At 32.0% G+C, this 22920-nt stretch overlaps 4 protein-coding genes across 5 annotated transcripts; all 4 read right to left on the reverse strand.

Annotated features, from left to right (window-relative positions):
* Positions 1 to 1281: 1281 nt before the first annotated feature.
* LOC112416282 (protein FAR1-RELATED SEQUENCE 9) lies at positions 1282 to 5332 on the reverse strand. 2 transcript variants are annotated; one of them, XM_024769576.2, is made up of 5 exons: positions 5050 to 5332; positions 2355 to 4672; positions 1995 to 2141; positions 1854 to 1913; positions 1282 to 1732 (listed from the first exon to the last, which is right to left on the reverse strand). In XM_024769576.2, exons 2-5 carry the CDS (start codon positions 4455 to 4457, stop codon positions 1646 to 1648), a joined length of 2397 nt encoding a protein of 798 aa, XP_024625344.1. In that variant the 5' UTR covers positions 4458 to 4672; positions 5050 to 5332; the 3' UTR covers positions 1282 to 1645. The 2 variants fall into 2 exon arrangements, with proteins under 2 accessions (XP_024625344.1, XP_024625341.1); XM_024769573.2 differs by having other exon boundaries at positions 2355 to 4719.
* Positions 5333 to 8686: 3354 nt separating this feature from the next.
* Positions 8687 to 9279, reverse strand: LOC11411650 (protein MEN-8). The gene is made up of 2 exons (XM_003592254.3): positions 8971 to 9279; positions 8687 to 8880 (listed from the first exon to the last, which is right to left on the reverse strand). Exons 1-2 carry the CDS (start codon positions 9251 to 9253, stop codon positions 8870 to 8872), a joined length of 294 nt encoding a protein of 97 aa, XP_003592302.1. The 5' UTR covers positions 9254 to 9279; the 3' UTR covers positions 8687 to 8869.
* A 3-nt stretch (positions 9280 to 9282) lies between these two features.
* On the reverse strand, positions 9283 to 13160 carry LOC11414659 (probable methyltransferase PMT16). Its single transcript, XM_003592255.3, has 5 exons — positions 12345 to 13160; positions 10797 to 11308; positions 10222 to 10611; positions 10064 to 10141; positions 9283 to 9977 (listed from the first exon to the last, which is right to left on the reverse strand). The coding sequence occupies exons 1-5, from the start codon at positions 13014 to 13016 to the stop codon at positions 9725 to 9727; spliced, it is 1905 nt and encodes a 634-aa protein (XP_003592303.1). The 5' UTR covers positions 13017 to 13160; the 3' UTR covers positions 9283 to 9724.
* Positions 13161 to 20585: 7425 nt separating this feature from the next.
* On the reverse strand, positions 20586 to 21233 carry LOC112418661 (uncharacterized). The gene has a single exon (XM_024775121.1). The coding sequence runs from the start codon at positions 21231 to 21233 to the stop codon at positions 20586 to 20588; it is 648 nt and encodes a 215-aa protein (XP_024630889.1).
* Between the last annotated feature and the right edge of the window lie 1687 nt (positions 21234 to 22920).

The raw sequence follows: 22920 nt of genomic DNA on the forward strand, positions 1-22920 counted from the left end.
TCTACGCTAGCTAATTAAGAAAGCCGTGTATTATTTTTCTAAGAATGCACAACAACATTTGGTTCTCCAAGTATGGCCACCCAACCATAGTTTTAAAACTCGGTTCGATCATCGACTCGGCAGGTGTACTGGATCATTGGGTTAATGATCGACCGAGTCATTGATTGAGCCGCATGACTGAACCGGATTAAACCGAATAACTCGGTGTCTTAAAATTAAATTTGTATGGGTATTTAACCATATTAAATCGGATTGAACCGGTGACTCAGTTACTTAAAAACTAAAAAACTAACATATAATGTGTATATTAATATTTTTATAACTATATTTTTCTAAAGAGTATAACTATATTTTGTTTGCATATCAATTAATATTAACATAATATGCAGATTTTCTAAAAATACATATGTTATGTATATTTTTTTAAGGGATTGATGATATAAATGTATATTATTATTGTTTAAATAATATATTTATTACTTGCTCTTCTTGAAAGAAAGAAAAAAACTATATGTCCTTAATGGGAAAAATGAAGATGTAATAAACTTAGATATAATATTACATTTCATAACACAAATAAATAGCAGTTGCAATGGTTAAGTTTATGTGATACACTATGATGTTATGGTTCGATTCCTACAACCTTTGAATTTTTCAAATTCGAATTTTTTTCCTATAAATAAGCTAAGGCATATAATTAATATTAATTAATTTTGATGATAAAATTTTCGGAATTCAATAAATAAGGGTATAATAATTAAAAAAAATAAAATAAATGGCGCATTAGTATTATAAAGTGACAATTATTTTGAGAAAAAGAAAAATGGGTAAAAAGACTATTATTGTGAGCCGGAGGGAGTAATATCAAACAGGACGTAATGAAGCATTAATACGTGTTTAAATGGATTTAATTAAAAATACTAAACATAAAATATTAATTGAACCGGATCGGTCAAAAAACCGGCCGAGTCACCGATTTTTAGCGAGTTTCACCAGTTTGCACCAGTTTAATTACACAGCCGATCCGATATTTTGATCGAACCGCTATCCCCACCGGTTCCCGGTCGGACTGGTTCGACCGGCCGATACGAGCCAGGTTTTAAAACTATGCACCCAACTATAAAGGAAGCCCCGAGCATAAAAAGTAAAAGGGTCTTGTTAACGAGTGGTCCCATGACACTCTTTAAGGATCCTAAATTTAAAAAATATTCCTTTAAAAAGATAAATGTTACAAATTCCAATGCGATTACACAGTTTTTCATAAAAACTTGCTATTAATGATTCTTAAAGAGTGCAACCAAAAGACTCGTTAACATTTCCCAAAGTAAAAACATCATCAGGAGCTGTCTTTTAATTGTACTATTTCTATTTGAGATTCCATTGCAGAAGTTGTGTATCTACTCCCTCCGGTCTTAAACAAAAGAAAAGTCAAAATGTATTTGATCCAAATTTAGATCAAATACATTTAAGACCAGACGGAGTATCTTTTAATATGAACCAGTGAATATTTGGTTATTTACAAAAAAGAAGGATGACTACATATTCAACGCTTTTGCGTTATGGCTACTTGACTAGATCAAGCCCAACTGTACAACAAAAATAATGGCATATACAGGATATGTTTCGACCATGATCCTCTGATACATTATGCAGAGTCAGAACTTCGGTATCTATGGTCACACAGCAGGATACAAGATTCTGAATGAGGATTTTGGATATCAAGATCCATACCCTACAACAAATATACATACACAAAGCAGATGCAATTAGTTTTCCACCATAAACACCCGATAACCCACCACAAATCTGGGAAGGGGGTTTGTTCAAATTATGATCATTAAGTAAATGTTTACCTGTTGCATCTGATTATTGCTTGGTACGGACTCATGGTGTGCGTTTTGGATTATAGGCTCCTGAGTAAAATATTCATGATATGTTATACAAAGTAACATACTCTGCATAAAAAAAAACTAATGGACTGGAAAAATTAACACCTGCGATAGTTGAGAAAGGCATGGAGAACTGTGTTGGTTAGAAATTGGCGGTTGGAACAGGTTAGTATTAGATTGATGATCCAACACAAGATCAGGCCGTTCATACATGCATTGAACCACTTCATTGGTTTCAAAACCGAATAAGCCCTGTAAAACAAATGAGAGAATCAACAAATGCCGTTCTCTTTATTTTTTATTTAAAAAATTATACAGAGCATATTCTCCAAAAGTTAACGAGCATAAAACTTCATTGCAAAAAATGAAGGAGCATTAAACTTCCTGATCTCTATATCAAATATGCTATATGATCACAACAATACAAGCTACCATATATCAATCAAATAAATGATAAAAGTTTACCTGCAAAAGGAGATTTGGTTGAGATGAAACATATGGAGATGGGGGGCTTGAAATGCAGACAACAGTATTTGAAGAAGGTTCTACATTTAAAATCCTATCTGAATCAGTTTGACTATAATTCACCGTTATTTGGCACCTATCCGGTGTAGCGGTCCTGTCAATTTCTTCGCTTACTCTGTTACTTTCATCCTGATCCTCAGTCGCATGTCCATTCAGAAAGATCACTGCAGGCTCACTTTCTGAAGCATCTACATGAATACTATTTGAGGTGATAACTTGAGCTTCCTCGCTTTTCAATATCAAGATTTTCTGCACTCCTTCCATAACTTCATCAAGTTGCCTCACAGCAAACTGATAAGCCTCCACAGATTCAGAAGCTCTTGCCGATAACTTGACAAGTCTGTGGCATAAATCTTTGTAACAGCTTGCTACAACCATCTTAGGGTTATCTTGCATTTTAAATTGCTTAATCTCCCTGATATTACCCAACCTTGCATCTTTTGTCCATCTCTTCAAGATGTATCGAGATGGAACTACTTTTATGTTTCTATTATCAAGAACTTTTAGTGCATGGCTACAAAGAAAACCAACATGCTCAAACTTCATACAACTGCAGACAACTGTATTATCTGAAGAACTGAAGGTGACAGTGTACTGTCTAGCATGCCCATATGTATTAACTTTATACTCAAACAAATATCCATCTCTTTTGTGCTGGTTGACAATAACATTCAAAGACTTCTCATATCGTTGCTGAAATACTTCAAATGCTCTTGGAGTATAAGCAACACTAGCATGTTTCAACACAACCACATTACCCATTAGCTTTGGAAGACATCCCTTCATTTCATCACTAGCTTCTATTTCTTTATATCGTTGCTCCTCCACTATCCTTTCAAAATGGTTAAGATATTGAACTACATCAAGGTCGGGATTTAGATAGCTTCTAAGCTTGTGAGACAAAATCTCACCTAAATGAAAGCCTTTGACATCTACAAAAAATCTATTCTGACCAAAGCAAACAGCCCATTTCTCCCTTTCTCTATACATCCATCTCAACCATTCATTTCGCTGGAGATTATATTTCTCCAGCATAACCCCCCAAGCATGAGTAAATTCTTCCTCATCCTTGGGGTCATATATACAACTCCTTAGATCATTTGCAAAGGATTCAACATCTTTAACAAAATGGCTGAGATGTTTAAGAGTGTTCTCATACATCTGCCAAACACATGTATAGCGGTTTGTTTCAGGTAAAACCGCATTGATTGCTTCGATGATTGCAGCATCTTGTTCTGTGATAATGGCCTTAGGCTTTTTCCCAGACATTGCGCCAATGAAAGTTCGAAACAGCCAATTAAATGATTCGATGGTCTCATCATACAAAAAAGCAGCAGCAAATATTAATACTTGTTTGTGATGATTAACACCTAAAAACTGTACAAATGGCCGAAAAGCTTTGTTTGTTCTGCAAGTTGTATCCAAACCAACAACATCCCCAAAATGATCGTAATCTACCACCATATTGTCATCAGCCCAGAAAAGATTGGTTACCTTGTCATCAACATCAAGCTGTACGGCATAAAAAAATGTTGGATTTTCAAAATGTTGCCTTTGAAAATAACCCATCAAACGCCCAGCTTCTCCTTTACCCATATCTCTTTCCCTTACAGAATGAAGATAATTGTCATAATTCATGGAAAGTTGATCAAGAGAATCACGTGCACCTAATTTTGTATTCATCGTAGTTAACGCTGAGCTAGATTTGGGTCCCAAATTATGATATGAGTCAACTTCCACAGCTTGAGCAACACAAAATTCATTTTGCAACTCTAGTAACAACATGTTAGAATTGATTGGATTTATGTCATCATGATTATGTTGTGCTTCAAAATGCGTAACCTGGTATTTTCCATCTTGTTGACGAGTAACGATCATGTGTGCCAAACAGCCAGTTCTCGTCTCCTTCCGATGTTTCTTCACAGTAAAATCTCTCTTGTCTTTCCTACGATATCCCTCTCTGGAGCAGGTAAATTTCCTAGAAACCACCATACCATGTACCTTACTCCTATTAATCCAATCTTTTCTAACATTGAACCCCATCAATCTAGCATACTTGTTATAGAATCTATACGCATGTTCATCAGACTCAAATAACGTACCGATGCCCAACACTGTGTTGACAAAGCCGCCATTTGCTGATGCACTACCAGATTGAGTTTGAGAGCCATTAGCGTGAAGAACATTTGGGCTGCAACTATTTTGCTCCACATTCAAGTCCAAACTATTGGATGTTTCAAGTCCAACATCAACATTTTCTACATGCACATTACCTAACTTGTTATGATCACCATCCATGAAAAACCTTCACCAAATTGGGAGAAATAATTAAATTATTTTTTTTTTTCTTTTTTTCCAATAGTACTACTGTGGAAAATAATTTAATTTAATTTAAATAATTAAATTAATTTAATTCATATAAAAAAACAAAATGATAACAAAAGAAAACCCAAAAAAGGCTGTAACTTATCACATGCAGAATGCACAATGATTCTTAAAACCCAAATAGCTACATTATGCAATTGACATATTTGATTTGAGTAGACAATAATATGCTAAATTGATTATACAAAAATCCAACAAAGCTTTAATTTGCATAAAAAAAGGCATTTTGATTCAAAGAAACAACTCTTACCAGACTTAAGTGAGACAAACTGGAACTGTGAAATTGATCACTGATTCAGGAGAAGGAACAAATATGGTGCAGTGGACGCACGACACTATCCATAGTCTCTTTGGGCTTGCCGAGTTATAACCGCGAATCAGCGATGAAGTATTGTATGGCTCGTTGAATTCAAATTGAGGTTGGGAAATTGCATATTTTGAAGCTCAAATCGATTTCAGAAACCCTAACACGGTGTGGGATTGGGGAAGACAATCATGCGCTTCTTCTCAAGTGTTAAAACGCTGAGTTTCAATTCCATTTGTTTGTTTTATACTCTCTTTTTTTGTCACGTTTTGTTTTATACCTTTATTACAATTATTTGTTATTTACCCCTTGATAAAAAATAATACAATTATTTGTTATTTTTTAATTAAAATTTTACTGTTATATATTTTTCTTTTTGAAAACAAGTTTGAGAATTGTTGTTGACACATATGCATTGGCTGAGAAACATGAGTAATTTACTCAAATGTCCCTCGGCAGTTAACTGTCGAATTATGGAACCGGCTGCAGTAACTACCGAGAAAAACTTCGGCAGTTAACTGCCGAGGAAACCTCAAACCTGTTTTTTTTTTACAAAAATCATAAATTGTCATTAATAATATTTATTGATTTTGAATGTTTCAATCATTATTTTGGTACGTTTCAAACAATTGCAGTATTATACTTATGCGTATATATCTTAATAAGAATAACATTTAAATCAGTGTAAAAATTATGCATTTGAATATTGTTTTGCACATTATTTAAATAAAAATAATAATAAAAAAATCGTTAAAATAATTGTGCACAACGATTTTTTTTAAGGTATAATATGTTATATTTTCTACATAAAAATAATTATGCACAAAGATTTTTTTTATTTAAGTAATTTGCAAAACAATATTCGAATGCTTAATTTTTACACTTATTGAAATGTTTTTTGAGTACTTAAATGCTCTTTATTTTTTTGGTCAAGATTTAAATGATATTCTTATTAATATATATATATATATATATATATATATATATATATATATATATAAGTATAATACTGCAATTGTTTTAAACGTACAAAATAATGATTGAAACATTCAAAATCAATAAATATTATTAATGACAATTTATGGTTTTTGTCAAAAAAAAAAAAACAGGTTTGAGGTTTCCTCGGCAGTTAACTGCCGAAGTTTTCAGTTTTCCTCGGTAGTTAACTGCAGCCGGTTCCATAATTCGACAGTTAACTGACGAGGGGCATTTGGGTAAATTACTCGTGTTTCTCAGCCAATGCATATGTGTCAACAACAATTCTCAACAAATTTAGGTGAGTTGAGTTATGAAGTTCACGATAGTTTGAGATAGGTGAATTGAGTTATGAAAGTTCACGATAGTTTGAGAAAACCTTAAGTTTTAAGGATAACACGTGAGTGATATAGCTTTTAGTGACATTGTTTCTATTTTTCTCTTAATCAATCATTATCTTTTACGTAAATAATTTATTTTAATCATTCATCCATCATTATCTCAAATATAAATTACACTAATGTCACCAAAAAACTATGTCACCCAAATAAAATTTAAGTTTTAAAGAGTATAGTTGTATAGGCATTCAACTTCTCTATTAGAGAAGCCTTGAATTTTTTGGGCTAACAAAAGTTAGAGTAGTGTAAACTTACAAATCACTTAAAAGAAAAGTCTTATATTGACAATGGAAGTTAAACTCACGATGTTGTAAATGTGGCAACATCTTATCACTTAAGTCATCCTTCCTAAGCTAAAATTCTACTATATTAATAGTTTATAATTTATCATTGTTTATAAAAATTCAGTCAAAGAAAGTTTATGTTGATTATTTTTTATAGTAAAATGTAAAATCACGTTTTTTGGATGAAAATATATTAGGTCATGGATAAGAAACACAAGAAATGGAAATTCATATAAATCTTATGTTTTGATGAAAGGCTTTTTAATGTTAAAAACTAACTAAAATTTCTCACAAAGGTCTATTAAAATACTACTATTTATTAAAGATTCCATCAAATATTTTTGAAATTGTAAAAAGTCTTTGATTAATCAATATATTTTTATACTCGGTTAAAAAATTCATATTATTTTAATTGAATATAAGATTTATTTAGATTAAATAAAAGCCTTGATTACATACCATAGAGTTTTTTCATTGTAAAAAAATCTTTTATTATTATTAATTCAATTTGTTTACATTTCGAAGTATCCATACCAATAGAAAATGATTGTTTTTTCTTACAATTAGATACAATTTTCATTCCAATACATCAAAATTCTTCATCCCATTCATTCAACATGTGATTTCCATCGTTCAAAAATCGAATTCTACTTATCATCAGGATAAATTACCCTCAATTCATCAAAGGATAATGTTGATTTTTCCGTCTACAAATTTATAATGGAAATTATATTTGTTGCAAGAGGGTGTATCATAAATACATCTCGAAAGTTTTTTATTGGTCGATTAAATATTGAACCAACCTGTTTTTTTTGTTAACCCTTTGATTTTCTAGCAAAAAGGTTCATGATTTCTATGAAAGGAGAAGGTAAAGATTTCCCGCTTTCCTTAAAACAAAACATGTAAGCATTGTGAACCATGCCTTCATGGCGTAGAATACTACAGTTTATATATGAGAAATGATTCATAAACAACCAAAATGTACAAACGTATATTCATGCAATCGGATACAACTTATAGCTTTTCAATACATATATTTTATCTACCTCAGTTTTCGTACACATCATTAGAAGAGGAAAAACTATACGATCTAATATGATATCACAATCTTGATTGTTCAAATATTAGCTCTCTTTATTCTACCTAGCTCAACGTAAGCTATTTATTATTAGACTAGTGGATGTAGTCACGAGTGAATGTAGTCCTCTTTGATCCACTAATCTAATAATAAATAGCTTATGTTCAGGATGTGAGGTCTAATATAAGGTATTGGCATACCAACTTTAGGCCTTAAGGTTAAGAACTTGCTATGCTAATGTTACTTTGAATCTCAATCTACTTTCATCAAATTTGATCGCTTTCTTTTGCATTACAACTCAAAATGTTAGTTCTTGTTTGAACTATCATGTCAGTGTCTGTCTACATGTAATCTATATATACAATTGTAAACATTCAATCTAATGGCAAATATAATCAAATGATAAAATGGAATTGAATGGTGTCACAACATCCAAATATTATTTCCATTAGTTATCACTCATAGATACACATTCATTTGAAAATATGGGTAAAACATATTGTTGCTTTAAGCTGTGATGGTTCAATTATAGTACCCTCTGTCAATGCTTCTTGTGTGGTGGTATCCTAATAGATCACAGAGGTAATTTCATATTTGGTTTTGGTCAATTAGTAGGATCATACTAAGTAGTAAATAAATGATAAGTAGAACACATACCATTGGATTTCTTTTGATATAAATAGTATGATCTCTCATTAGATATATGAAGTTAATTAGAAAACCAGCTCATTATCAATTTTTCTTTAGGCATCTGATTTTATTGATTTATGGAAATGGACACCAAAAAACATAGAAAACTTCATCTTAAATGTATAAAAAAGTTAAAACATAAAAATATAGATATAACATGCATCAAATTCAAAATGTCATATATTACTATCCATATCAAGGAAACTTCTAACTTTCTTTATTTCATAGCACTGGTTACATCTTGTGATAATAACATGACATAACATTCAAAACAGAGTCACATGCTAAACGGGCGTGCCTTGTTTCAATCTTTTATTCTTCGTGGATCGCATCACCATGTTCTAATTTAGAACTGTAAATCAAGAAAGATAAACATTATATTCAATGAGATAAAAAAAAGAAGCTAGGAGAACAATATACAATGATATAATAAAGAAATTACCGCAACCAAAAGATGGGAGGTTGCACTGAGAAGTAAGTTGAGAAGCAATTCTGAGAGTGTTACAAAGACAGTCAGGGTTGGTTGATTGAAGTGCAGTGCAGCAATCAGGACTTGGGTTAGTGTTGGGTGAACCAGGAACAACAAATGGTGCACAAACATTCAGATTGCTAAGCTGAGTTGGACAAGTAGTTTGTGCCTCACCCATTTCCATTTTGGTCCCCAATGCCACAACCAATACAAGAACCAATGCAACTTGACACCTCATTGATACTGGTCCTGCCATGATTTTTCTTGTGATATAATATGATAAGTAATATCCTCAATTTATAGTTCATTTCTGTATTGAAGAGTATATGATTCTTTTCATGAGTGACCTAACAAGAGTTTTTCGGCTCACAACATTTGTGTTGAAATTCAACAAAAAGTACTGCTTAGTATATCTATTCAAAAATAAATGATTTTGTCTTTTTAATGAAATAAACTACTACTTTTCTTAAGCAAATTTTCTATTTTTTATGTCTTATATGCTTTTATGTCTATAGAAAGTGAGGAAAAAAGACAAATAATTTTTTTAATCAAAACATCAAACATAGTAAAAAGCTTTTTGGGGCTTAACACGAACTTGCATTCTATACAAAATTAAATTGTCCCCATCTCAAAATGTGTGAATTGTTTCATGCAATAAATTGGAAAAATAAATGATAAAGCGTAAAAGAGAAAAGCTAACTATCTGGTAAAAAAAAATCAAAGTTGTTTAATTAGTCTTGCGACGCCTGTGGGAAGGAGCAGGAGCAGGAGCAGGAGCAGTCCAATACTTCTTGACAGCAAATAGAAGCTTCTCTCTCTCAAGTGGTCCATCTTCATGGTCAACAATTGAACTATCCCATTCCAATCCATTTGCAATGTTCTTTACTTTCAATAACACATCAACATCATCTCTTATTATTATTGCTCCTTCTGGTCTCAGAATCCTATCCATTTCTAGCATAATGTCTTCCAATTCACATCTATATATTAAAACACACAAAGAACACATTGGTCTAAATGTCACAAAATTACTTAAAACATGTTATTAAAAAGATATATTTATTACCTGCCATTGTAAAGGCTGAATAGTGAATCAGCATGAATTAAATCATAGGTTCTTGGATAAGTGGACATTGCTTCACACCTAAGAAACAAAATTAAACCATTCATTAATTTTGATCAAATTAAACAATGCACAAATGGAATATTATTAATTGTGCTAACCAATCATGATATGTTCCAATCAGTCCCCTTTCATATATTGCCCCAAGGGTGTCAACCTTAGCCTGGACAGGAACCACATTCATAACCCAAACAGGATTCTTAACTAAAGCAGATGCAAATCCACCCAAGTTAGCATTCATATCCACAAGGTTACGATATCTCTTGGTTCCAAGCTGATTGTTCACTTTTTTGTAATGTGGAATCCTTTTCTTCCAAAGCTCGTTATCTTTTGAATAACCTTCAGAAGTTACCCCTTCAATAGTACCCATGTGAATCCTAGGTGGAACTGACTCAAGTCTCTGTGGCCAATTTTTCAATACTCCACCAGCGGTTTCTTCTTTGTTTGACACTTGAGGAACAGGCATCAAACATGTTTTCAAATCAGTATACCTGAAATCAAGGTAGCAAAATATAAATATAAAACAAACTACAAAGTGCTTGATAGGATTAGATTAAATGCTTGTTATAATAGTCCGTTGTATCGTTATATAGTTAAGGAGAAGAACAATTAACAAGTATAACTTATGGATAAGTGTTTTAGAAATCGAAATTAGAGAAATGAAGGAAGCACGAACCAGGCCTTGTCCGGATTTTCTTGTGGACCACAAAAAGGACGGTCTGTGGCGAGCTTACGAGCAGATCTGCAATCCAAATGGTTTATAGGTTTTTGCCAAATTGCAATATCATCTTTCTCGATAAGCTTATTCCAGCAAAGACTTTTAGCAACTTTTTCAATTTTAGTCTGCTCTTGATTCAAGTCCTTTTTGGTTCTTTGCCACCCTCTATGGTGTTTATTCCAATTAATTGGTGGTCCAGATAAAATCCAATAACCACCAGGGCGTAAAACTCGATCGACTTCATTTAGAAAGATGCCATCATATTCAGCCCATGGAATTAGGCAGCGAGAGCAGTGGGAGATATCAAAAGCTCTTGAAGGGAAAGGTAACCTCTTGGAAGCTAGGACACCAATCAATGCAGGAACACCACGTTCTAGAGCAAACTGAACTTGTGCTTCATGTGTATCTCTTGGTGCAAGTGATAATGTAATTATGTTACGTGACTGAAGATATGCTCCCCAGCTAGCAACCTGCATTATATACATCAATCAACATTGTGTTATTAAAAATACATAGTGCTCTAATTCAAAAAATATAAATTTATACAAGCAGGGGGGCTATTAAGTACCACTAATTTAATCACAAAAGATTCACTAATAGTGACTTAGTCAAGTAATTGATGTGTTTGTCAAAAAACAATGAGGGTATGTCATATATATATATACGTAGCATGCATATACAACATGCTGAGTATTTCAAAAAAATTAGCTTTAACCTATCATTTTATATTTTTTAATTCACTTTGGCAACAATTTTGTCAAAGTATATAGTTAAAAAACATGAAGAAAAAAAAAAAAGAGAGAGAAACGGATTTGGGAGAAAAACACTAAAATTGATAATAGGATAAACAAAAATATTTGAGAGAAAAATTTAAAATGTGTAAATAATTGAAGTAATTCCAATTAACACCTTAAACAACAGTACCCCTTGATTAAAACGGATTTGGATGGCTACCGCATATGAAAACAAAAGCCGTCTCAGTCCAACTTCCAATTTTGGCAGCCATATGACACTTCATTATTTTAAAATATTAAGATATATAATTTTAGCTAAAAATATATTTAGTTTTTGTTCTCTTTTCAATTAGGCTTTCTTTTTGATCTTTATGCTTTGTAACCAAAAAATTATATATTTTTTTGGTTACATAATCAAAAACGTTTTTTACAAGATATTTAAAAAAACGTTACTCACCTTATCAAAAAAACAAAAAAGCGTTACTACTCGCAAGAACAATCGTAGCATATGCACTGTAATTGCCATAAATCTTTCATAAAAAGTGCGATAAATCCGATTTTTCCATAAATAAATAAAAATTTGTTGCACTCGTGGAGACAAAAAAAGACGTATACACGACGATAAAAATTAAAGAAGATTAAGCAAAAGACAAAGGTATCCCCCAAATTAAACTATTTTTTGACAGAATCCCTAATTAAATGCACAAATATTTCGATTTACTATATTTTTAGAATAAAAAATAAGAGCAAGAACAAGAATTAGAGAGTATACCCCACAGCCAGTATCAAGTGCAGTCCTAATAGAACCATCTTTGAGATTTATCAACTTTCCTATATCATCAATATATGCACCAGCTCCATTAGGGAACATGGTTCCACCGCCGGGAAAAAAGAACCGATCACCGTCGTACCGGATCCAATTCTGAACAGCTTTTTCAACAGTGAGTTCACGGTGAGGGACATTAGCATACCAAGCAACATCCCTACTAGCCGGCCAAGTAAAAGGAGTCTTGTAACCATGAGGTGGAGGAACCCTACACTTCAGATCCTCTTCCCCTTTAACCGGACAGTGTCTTTCCCTATAAATCATTCTACTCCGCTTATACCTCAAAGATCTAGTCGGATCCTCACATGGTGTGTATTCTGTGAAATTCACGCCACAACGAGGGAAGTTAAAGGTTTCGGATGAAAGTGCGATGATGGTATCGGAGGAGTTATGGTGAGATTGGAAATCGAGGGTGGGTTTATTGACTTGTTGGATGGTGCATGATGGTGATGTTATGATGGCTTTTTTCGTGAGGGAGGTGAAAGAAGCACGTTGTTGATAAGCGCCTAGGAGATAAAAGGCAGCACAGAGGAAAGCGATGAGGAAGTAGAGGTGAGGTTTTCTCATTGATGAAGGTCTGGGAAATTTGTTGTTACGTGAATAAGATGATGGATCCATCGTATTCAGTAGAAACTATCAAGACTGAAGAAAGTGATTCTTGGAATTTAGAATTGGTTTAGGTTTAGGGCTTGATTTAATTTTAGATGTATATATAATTTTCAGTCTCTGGTTTTTCTTTCTTCAGATTGAAATGGAACGCGTTTGGGCTATGGAAGAAAAAGGTTGTAATCTTTGGGCTTTTATCATACACGAACGCTTTTGTCTTTGCGACATAATTTATGCATTTCTATTGGTTTTTATTTTTAGATTAAATATTACAGTAGAAGATTTTTTATTTCTCCCTTTAAAAAGATTTTTTTATTTCTTTCTGGGAATTATTACGGCAAGTAAGGAAAGAACTAAAATATGGAATATCTTGTGCCTTTATTATTTAAAGATAAAGATATTTTTTTTAAAGATCGTTAATTTTTCCTTTAAATAAAAAAAGGTTAATTTTTTTTAACTATTCTATTTCGACGTTATCTTCCATGTTATGTATAAAGGAAATGCAAACTTTTGGCTGGCTCCTTTATTTAATCTAATAATGTAAATATTCAAATATCCATATTTTTATATAAAAATATATTACATTTTGTTGTAACATTTTTTTTCTTTTAATTTTAACATTTTTTTCTTTTAATTTTAACAATTACTTAATTTTTCTTTTATCATTTTTTTTGTCAATTTAAACAACAACTTTTAACAATAAAGAGAAAAGACAAACATGTTTTTTTGAGTATAAGAGATAGGACATTTTCTTTTTTGAGGGAATAAGAGACAGGACGTTTTGTCAAAAAAAAAAAAAGAGACAGGACGTGTTAGGGTCCCTCTTAACGCTAGTTACATGTAGAGCCAAGGATTTATTGGATTTTCCAATTGAAACTCTTCAATAAATAGTCATTGTGAGATAAAATATAATCATTCCACAAATATATTTTTAGAATATATAACACAAGTTTTAACTCAACTGATAAAATACCGAAATTGTTAAGCCGAATGCCATGATCGGGGTTCGAACCCCGATACCTCCACTTCTGTGTGTGAGTTTATAATGGCTTTATCATTTCGTCTATCAACCCAACAAAAAAAGAAAGAATATATAACACAAACATATACTATCAATATATTATGCACACACAAGTATAAAAGATTTTTGTTTTTGTAGGGAAAATATATAAAAAAATTGTTGACTCGACCTAATATATAATTATAAAATACTTGTAAAAAAATATGATTATAAAATAAAATTGGCCGCTTACGCTCATGAATCATGATAGAGGGTGTATATTTTTTTTGTCCGAGTTTTAACCCCCGAACTTAACATATTGTAAAAAACTAATTGATAACTGTTGTTTTTAGTTTTTTTACTAAACTAAAGATATTGCATTGGTTGATTAACGAAATATATTTACATTACCAGTTACTTATTTATTACTAAACAAGGTTGTTGTTATAAAATATGAGGTTCAACTCTTGTAATAAAATAGATCTTTAGTAAAATAAAAACGTAATTTTTTTTCAATATTATCATTATCATTAATATAAATGTGTCTTTAAAAAGAAAAAATTAATATAAATTTGTGGTTCTTTTATTATAAATTTATCAAATACACTTATGAAAATTGAATTACCAATGGGGTAAGTACACGATATTGAAAAAATAGCCGGCCTTAGTTTTTTAGTGAGAGAAACTCTACGTTCTCTCTAAATTTTATTTCTACTTCATTCATCGAGGATTGATGGTTTTAGGTCATTTTTTGACCTAGAATCACCCCTCTGCATCTTTTTCCCCTTTCTTTCAATTTAAATAAGTGGTTTTCACATGTATTAAGTTTTTTTTTTTTGTTTTTTTTTTGTGATGTCATCGTCATCTTGTGCAGCGCTTGATTTTACGTGTTGTTGCGATGTTTGTTTGGTTCCTATTGAAATATCAACTTTAATCAATTACAGATTCAATCAATGATTTGGGCGTCGACGTTGTAGATCCGGAAGCATGTGCATTTCTTTGACTTAGAATTTATTATATTATTTGTAGGAATTTTGTCATTGTATGCTATTAACTTGGGTGTTGTGGTTTGTTCTCAAAATCACCCTTTACATTTTTAGCGATGTTGAACATGTTATTGTATCTGATGCACTCTCAATTTAAATGAATGAATATCGTTTTATTTTTGTCAAAAAAAAAAGTATACGACATTGAATCCAATCAAATTCAATTTGAATGATTGCTGCAATCATGGGGAAGAAAGGAGGAGTAAAAAAACTCTCAAAATCGGAAAATTGGAAATGAAAAAATGCAGGGAAAAGTTGTTGTAAATAAATCAAGGAAATTTTAAATCCCTTCTTTAATCACTTGCCAATTACCAAAGGAAGAAAAAATGAACGCAAGATGGTGGACATAGAATGCGGAAGAGGAGAAAGATAAAGGATAATGGTTGAAACTTCAAGTAAGATGTGGATATATTATTGTCAATTGGGGGTTTAACAAAATATTATTAGGGTGTTATTAGAAAATATCTTTTTATTTGAGTGGGGATGGTATTGGGCTATAAAAAGAATTGAGACTCATACCTATTGTAAGTCAAACTCAGTTGAGCTGTTTGCACCCCCAAAGCTAGGCTTGTTATAAAACTAAGTATTGCTCTATTTTCATCATCTTTAAAAAGTTGCAAAGTTTTATCATTCTAATTTTTTATTTTGTGGTAAAATATTCTAGTTTTCTCACTATTGTGGTTGAGCTTCTAATTTGCTAAACGAAACTCTCGACTAGTTAAGGAGACCTTCATTTTACTTGAGATTTTGGATACGTGTTTGTTATTATGGAATCCGACTCTTATATTGATTTGGATTTGAATTCAAATGAGCTACAATAGGATTTTTATCCACATGCAATATTATGTTTTTTCATAAGAAATCTAATTTCTCTCCCTTGGTTAGTGATCTTCAACCACACATTGCAAGAAGGTAATGAGTGTGTTGATTGATTGATCAAATTTTATGTGGACACTTTGAAGATGTGGACTTATTCACCTTTCCGATTAGACCTTATCTTGCTTGTAGACGTCTTTGAGACCTTTAAGTAATGATGAAGCTTTATAGTGATCATCTAGCCAACTACCTCTAGACTGAAGAAGCAGTATGCTACTTCGTTTGATAAAGAAAGGGAAGCTCTCAGTTGTTGTTCAAAACATTCCCTCTGAATTTGAATATCAATTTATGTGATGATGGTCAATTCTTTTGATAGTCTATTTGTTTAACGTTAAGAATAGTTTTGGATCATATGGACGACGTCCAAAAATAAAATCATATGATGTAAGCTTACTTTGAAGAGAGCATTTCCTCTTAACCAAAGAAGTGGAACATTGAACCCTCTTATATGCAATCTTCTAATTATCCAACCAACGCTATCAAAGTCCATCAAGCTAAAGATGTGAATCGTCTGGACTAAGCATTCCTCTAAACAATGTCAATGTCAATTCAAAGTTATGTTGCTGACTCTGATTTGAAGATTCAAATTATTCTATAGAAATTACAATACAATATTTTGGATTTATACCATATTACTATGACTAGCATGCGGTTCTCCAACGACTCTACGTACGAATGCAACATACTATACTATATACAGTCTGGATTATACTATACTATATTCTTAAGTGCTATAAAAGAAAAATAATTCAAACTAAAGAAGATGTCGATGATCAACGGACTACAGGTCCAAGGATAACATCAACCCAAATATTTATAAAATCATATTGAGAAAGTTATCATGAGCCATGAGCTTATGAAAAATATCCATGCATAAAAGAAAGGAGAAAAGGAATAGAAAAAAGCTATTTCATTGCTAAAAAGGAATTTAGAGAAAAGTCATGAGCTCGTGACAAAAAGCTTAATTGAAAAATCTCATTTGTCGAGAGTTATATTATGATGTTAACCAATAGTCCGTTGTTATAGGGTTAAATTGTAACATCATTTCTATGAGAGTTCGAATTCTAAGCTTCGACTTTGTATCAACACAAACTAACTTTTGTAATCCTAAACACATCATCACTTAATCTTAGTTAAACCTCAATGGACTTGTTGAAGTCATAAGTTAGTTGGATAATTTATGCTCTAGTGACTATAATAAGTTAATTATAGTGGATTAAATCCTCGATTGGACCGAGACAAATGTCTTTGTTAGGGGAGAAGTGGATGTAGCAACAAATTATTCTTTATAACATCTTTACAGCCCGTTTAGTGCACATTATATGATATATATGATATGAAGCTAGATAAGGATAGGAAATGATATAGACATGATAAACATTTATCCTATCATATGTTTATAGTACACATGATAACAAACATAATATCATATATATCATAATTAAATGACAAAACTACCCTTATAATAATTATATATTTTAACCTTTTTTAATTAAATATAATTAAGCTATTATTAATTATACAAATTTATAAAAAAAAAAAAAAAAAAAAAATTGTATGGTCTTTTTTTTTTTTTTGGGGCACCGTATTCTTCATTCTTCAATTACAACCTGCCCTTCTTAATCCAAAATTGTGTTGTTATTTGTTGAATTAAATTAACCCCTTTGTGTAACTCCATTCCATCCTGTAAAAAATTCATACACCAGCAGCAAAATAGACGATCAAAAAATGAAAAATGAAGAATTGGTAGAGAGAACATGATAATAGAGATGGTCATGGAGGAAAAGATGACGTAGATGATATGATTATTTATTTATCTCTACCATGTTACGGATCTCTTTCTACCGTATTACAGATCTAATAATTTGTTATCAATTCACAACGAACAAACAATTATGCAGGTGCAGGAAAAAGTGATTGTATGGTGGAATTGGGGTCAAATCTGTAATAGATCATAGATGGCGTTGAAGAGTTATGGAGCAAAAGGTGGATGTGGATGTGGATGAATGGGGAGGAGACAGACCATGAACAATTAATTGAGAGAGGGCAAAATAAGAATTATAATGCTAATCATGATAGGATAATTCTAACCCACCAAAAACTAAGGATAAGAATTACAAAGGCTCAATAGGATAGGATTAGAAACATGTTAAACTTATCATTTTCTGTTGGTGCACCAAAAACGGATTGAGTCAGGATAGGATATTCTAATCATATCATGTCTCCTTATCCTGCACACCAAACGGGCTCTTACCGTTTAACTTCATTGTTTCTCCAATGTCTTTTTAGTTAAAGTGAAATAATTTGATTGAAAATTCTTTCATTTTAATTAAAAAAAATTAAGAAAATAAGTGTAAAAATGTCAACACAAATAAACCCTTTTCTTGTGTTTTTCAACTCCTTTGTTTTTTTCATCTTCTTATAATTAGCTTGATGAAGTACTTCTTTATGTCCTTTTATTTTGCTAGATACTCGTTAAGCACTTCAAATTTAATTTTTAATCATATACAACACAAAAAATATGTTATAACTCGCATACTATCAACTAATTTATCTGCATTCAACTAGTTTTTTTGAGGGATGCATTCAACTAGTTTATAATTATATACACTATTTTCTCACATAAGTTTATTGATAAGAGAAATAAAGTTGATTTGGCCATTGAGATGAAGAATTAAATAGTGTAGTCATATAGTAGATGTTGAAGGTTCAATCAACATTCTCATCATATTAAAGATTCATATTTTATTTATTTAAACACATGAAGTCGATGTCGAGGGGTGCTATATACCACGAAAAAGAGAACCGCAAAATTTACAATCAGAGAAAAGCATATAACAGTTTTTTTTTAACTAAATAATAAAAAAATATTAAAATTAATCTTTTGGTGGAAAACATGGGTTGGGACAAGTAGAGCTGTCAAAACGGACAGCCCGGTCCTAAACGGGCCGACTCTAACGGACTTCGGGCTTTATTGGGCCGGGCCAAAAAGTTCGGTTGAAAAAACGGGCTTAAAATATACTACCCGAGTCCGACCCTACACGGGCCGCGGGCTAACGGGCCGGCTCTTATTAAAAATTACATTTTTTTTATATAAAAAAGTACTAAAAAAATACTCCTATAGATTTTTTATAAATAAATTTTTAATATGTTTAAATAATGTCTAGCACAAAAATAAATTGCAAACATTTTCGTACACTAGTCGTAAACTAAAACGGCGAGGATAACAATTTTAAATAAATTAGATACGTTATGGTTATAAATATTTACTTCCCTTAAAAAAGTTATAGATATTTATATATTTGATCTTTAAAATTATAAATAACTAAACGAGTAAATATAATTTTATATTACATTCATATGTGTCAATTCATTGAATTTTCACTTTTATTTTTTAGTTTGATAATCAACTAAGTAAAGAATTATTTGAAAAATATATATAATTTATAGGATTTTTTTGTTATGCTGGCTAACGGGCTACCCGCGGCCCGTTCGGGCTAGCCCTAACGGGTACATTTTTAGGGCCGGACTAAAAAACCCTATTAAAATTCGAGCTCAATATTTAAGGCTCAAGCCCTATAATTAATCGAGCTAAACGGGCCAGCCCGTAAGGCCCGACCCGTTTTGATAGCTCTACGGACAAGGTCACAAGGAAAACACTTTTTACCATGAACCATCAAACAAGGAAAGCTAAGAATAATACTTGCCACAACACATGTTTTCTAAAAAAAAACTAATTTAATACCCTCCGTCCCTAATTAGAAGACCATTTTGAGAATTTTTTTTGTCCCTTTTTATAAGACCCCTTTGTTATTTCCAACTACATTAATTATTTCTTTACACACATGCCCCTATTTATTATACATCTTTTTCTTCAATCAACAATAAATAACATGTTGAAAACATAAACTAACTTTCTTTCTTAAAGGATAAAATTGTAAAAACAATAGTGATTACAAACAACTTTAATACAAATATCCACTATCTTAATTCCCGTGATTTTGACAAAAGGGTCTTATATATAGGGACGGAAGTAGTATTTTTTATTATTTAATTAAAAAAAAAAACCGTTACATGCTTGTCTCTTGTTGTAGATTTCAAGATTCTCTTTTTCATGCTATAATATATAGCACCATTTCTTATTAAATATTGGCAATAAAGAAGCAACGTTTTGTAAAATAACAAACAAATGTAACAACGTTTTGTCAAAGAAAGAATAAAAAAGGTAACAACGTGATTCTCGAATTTGCCAGCTAGTTTCACGAGTAGCCATTGAAGAAAACAAAAAAAAATTTGAAGATATAAAAATGGGATATATTAACAACGGCAGTGAAACACCTAAGTACAAGATGTACTAAAAGTATCACCCCTAGAAATAGTCAAACATATAATGAAGAGTCAATGTGATGGTCGGTTGATACCCAAACATAATAAAGGGTCCGACCACCATTTTTGTGTACCGTACATAAAATTGGCCTTATTAACCTTTAGCCACCACAAAGAGTGATATTTAACTTTTTCTACTAGCTCTTCCATGGTTGTTTTGATATTATTATAAAGTCTATTATTACGTACATTCCAAACCAACCAAACACATAGTAACCAAATAAGTTGTACGAAGGATTGACGGGCCCGTGAGTGACCTGTAGAATGACTGAACTAAAACAATCCCCAAGCAAAAATGGAAACCTTAAGCGGCACCTGATTATGCCAAATAAGGTCTCCAATGGAAGCATCTGGAGGTTGAACCTGAGCTGTCAGTTGTTGATAGACACCTCTCACCGTGTAACCACAATCAGAATCGGAGTCCCATTGCCACCTGTCAGAAATATCAGACTGCAAAACGACACCATTAATTAAAAGCCTACACTCCTCTAGCATATCCTCCTCCCACACCCTTAACCTACGCCGCCAATTCCACGCCTCTCCATCAACCATATCAGCTACCGTGCTCAACTTATTAGACACTAAATTAAATAGACGACGGAAACTGATACAAAAAGGAACATCACCTAGCCACCTGTCATACCAAAAGTAAGTACTAGAGCCATCTCCTACTTTCTTCGACACCCTATCTACAAACCAGCCCCCCTCTACATCGCCTACCCCATCCCTAATCTTCGCTACTTCCCGCCACCAAGATGAAACACTCCTGCCCCCAACCTCCAACCGCCCAACCGTCTCACCATACCGTGCTACCAGGACCTTATACCATAAACCACTGCCCCCAACCTCCAACCGCCCAACCGTCTCACCATACCGTGCTACCAGGACCTTATACCATAAACCACCTTTATCCACCAACATCCGCCAACACCATTTACCTAACAAAGCACTATTAAATTCCTGCAACTTCCTCACCCCCAACCCTCCATACTCCTTACGTAAACAAACAGAGCTCCAAGCAACCCAAAAAAATTTCCTGTTATCCTCACTCCCTCCCTAAAAAAATTTATTAAAAATAGATTCAATGACAGAGAAATATTTCCACATAATATATCCAACCACCGGATCGCAAGAAATATTTTTAACGTGGGAAGTGTCCAAATTCCAATTGGAGAAGAAGGTACTTATGTTATAGGTGATGTTTATTATTTCATTCATTCACAGACAAAGATACACATTTTAATTTATGTATAAATGAAAGAATAAAATTAGTTGTCTTTTTCTTCTTGGTTTGGGTATATAACGTACAAAAGGAGTTGATTTGTTTAATTAAAATACATGACATTGACAAACATGACCATAAAGACCACATGGTGATTAAAGGGGTAATAAGCTGATAATAGACACGTCGCATGTGCATTCCTCATGAGTTTAGCGTTAAGTGTGAACTACAATAGTATTTGTCTATCTAATATGCTGATCTTGAATAAAAAATTATTCCCAAATACCATAACTTCCTTAGGTTTTTTTAGGGGAAATACAGAAACTCCTTATTCTCAAATCGAATTGGTCGTAGTATTATTGGTTAAAGTCTTGGGTAAGTCGTTGAATATGTACATATATTACCAAGGCAACTTTTAATTACTACTATTTGCAATGGTTACTCAATCCTCATGCCAACTCAAGTCGTTGAATATGTACATATAATACCACAAAGTAAATTAAGTTAAATTATCTTTATAAGTTATTTTTATTGAAGTTGTACACGCTTATTTTTATTGAATTTAGAACTATCTTTTTTTTAAATATCTTTAAAAGTATTTTTTGAAAGTGAGATTCAAATTTATTAAATATGGTATTAGAGTTGAATTAAAAATGACAAATTTAGAAATTGGAATCACCATACTCAGACATAAAAGTGTGAATTGGAGCCTCGGATCGGATTGTCAAGACTCTTGAATTGATGAATTTCAAGTTTGATGCACACAATTAATGTGTACCATTGCAATGGACTTCAGCTGTCCGATCTTGAATCAATGGTAGAGATCGTTTAATTGCTTTTATGAAGATGTGACTTGAATCGATAAATCTTAAATTGATGACTAAGATTTAATACCGCATGTAATTGTGAGCTTTTTTATATAATAGAGTTTCCTGATATGTTTTTATATGATTAGACACACTCATCCTTAGAACTAATTTTTAAAAATGAAATTCAAGTTCATTCAACAATTTTCAAAAGATATATGACACGGAGCTTATGCAAATTTATAGAGCAATTCTACGAGAAGAAAACTAATCCTTTTAGAGTCAACATGAACAATTGCGTCTTCATGTAGCATACAACATTATACTCTATAATGAAATGAACAAAGGAAACTTCTAGATCTACATATTATTAGAATAATGGAATAAAATTGTTAAGGTAAATCCTAACAAATGACTAAAGAATATTTATTAATAAGTCCAAAATATTAATTTTATCTTAAAAATTGTACATTAAACATTTTAAAATTTGAAAAGTTGACACATAAAAAAAGAATTATGCTCTTCTCCCAATAAAATTTGTTCACTCTCAACCAAACTTTCTAAAATACATGTGCATGAG

The sequence above is a fragment of the Medicago truncatula genome, chromosome 1 (genome assembly GCF_003473485.1).
Source record: "Medicago truncatula cultivar Jemalong A17 chromosome 1, MtrunA17r5.0-ANR, whole genome shotgun sequence".
In the NCBI taxonomy this organism is placed as follows: Eukaryota; Viridiplantae; Streptophyta; class Magnoliopsida; order Fabales; family Fabaceae; genus Medicago; species Medicago truncatula.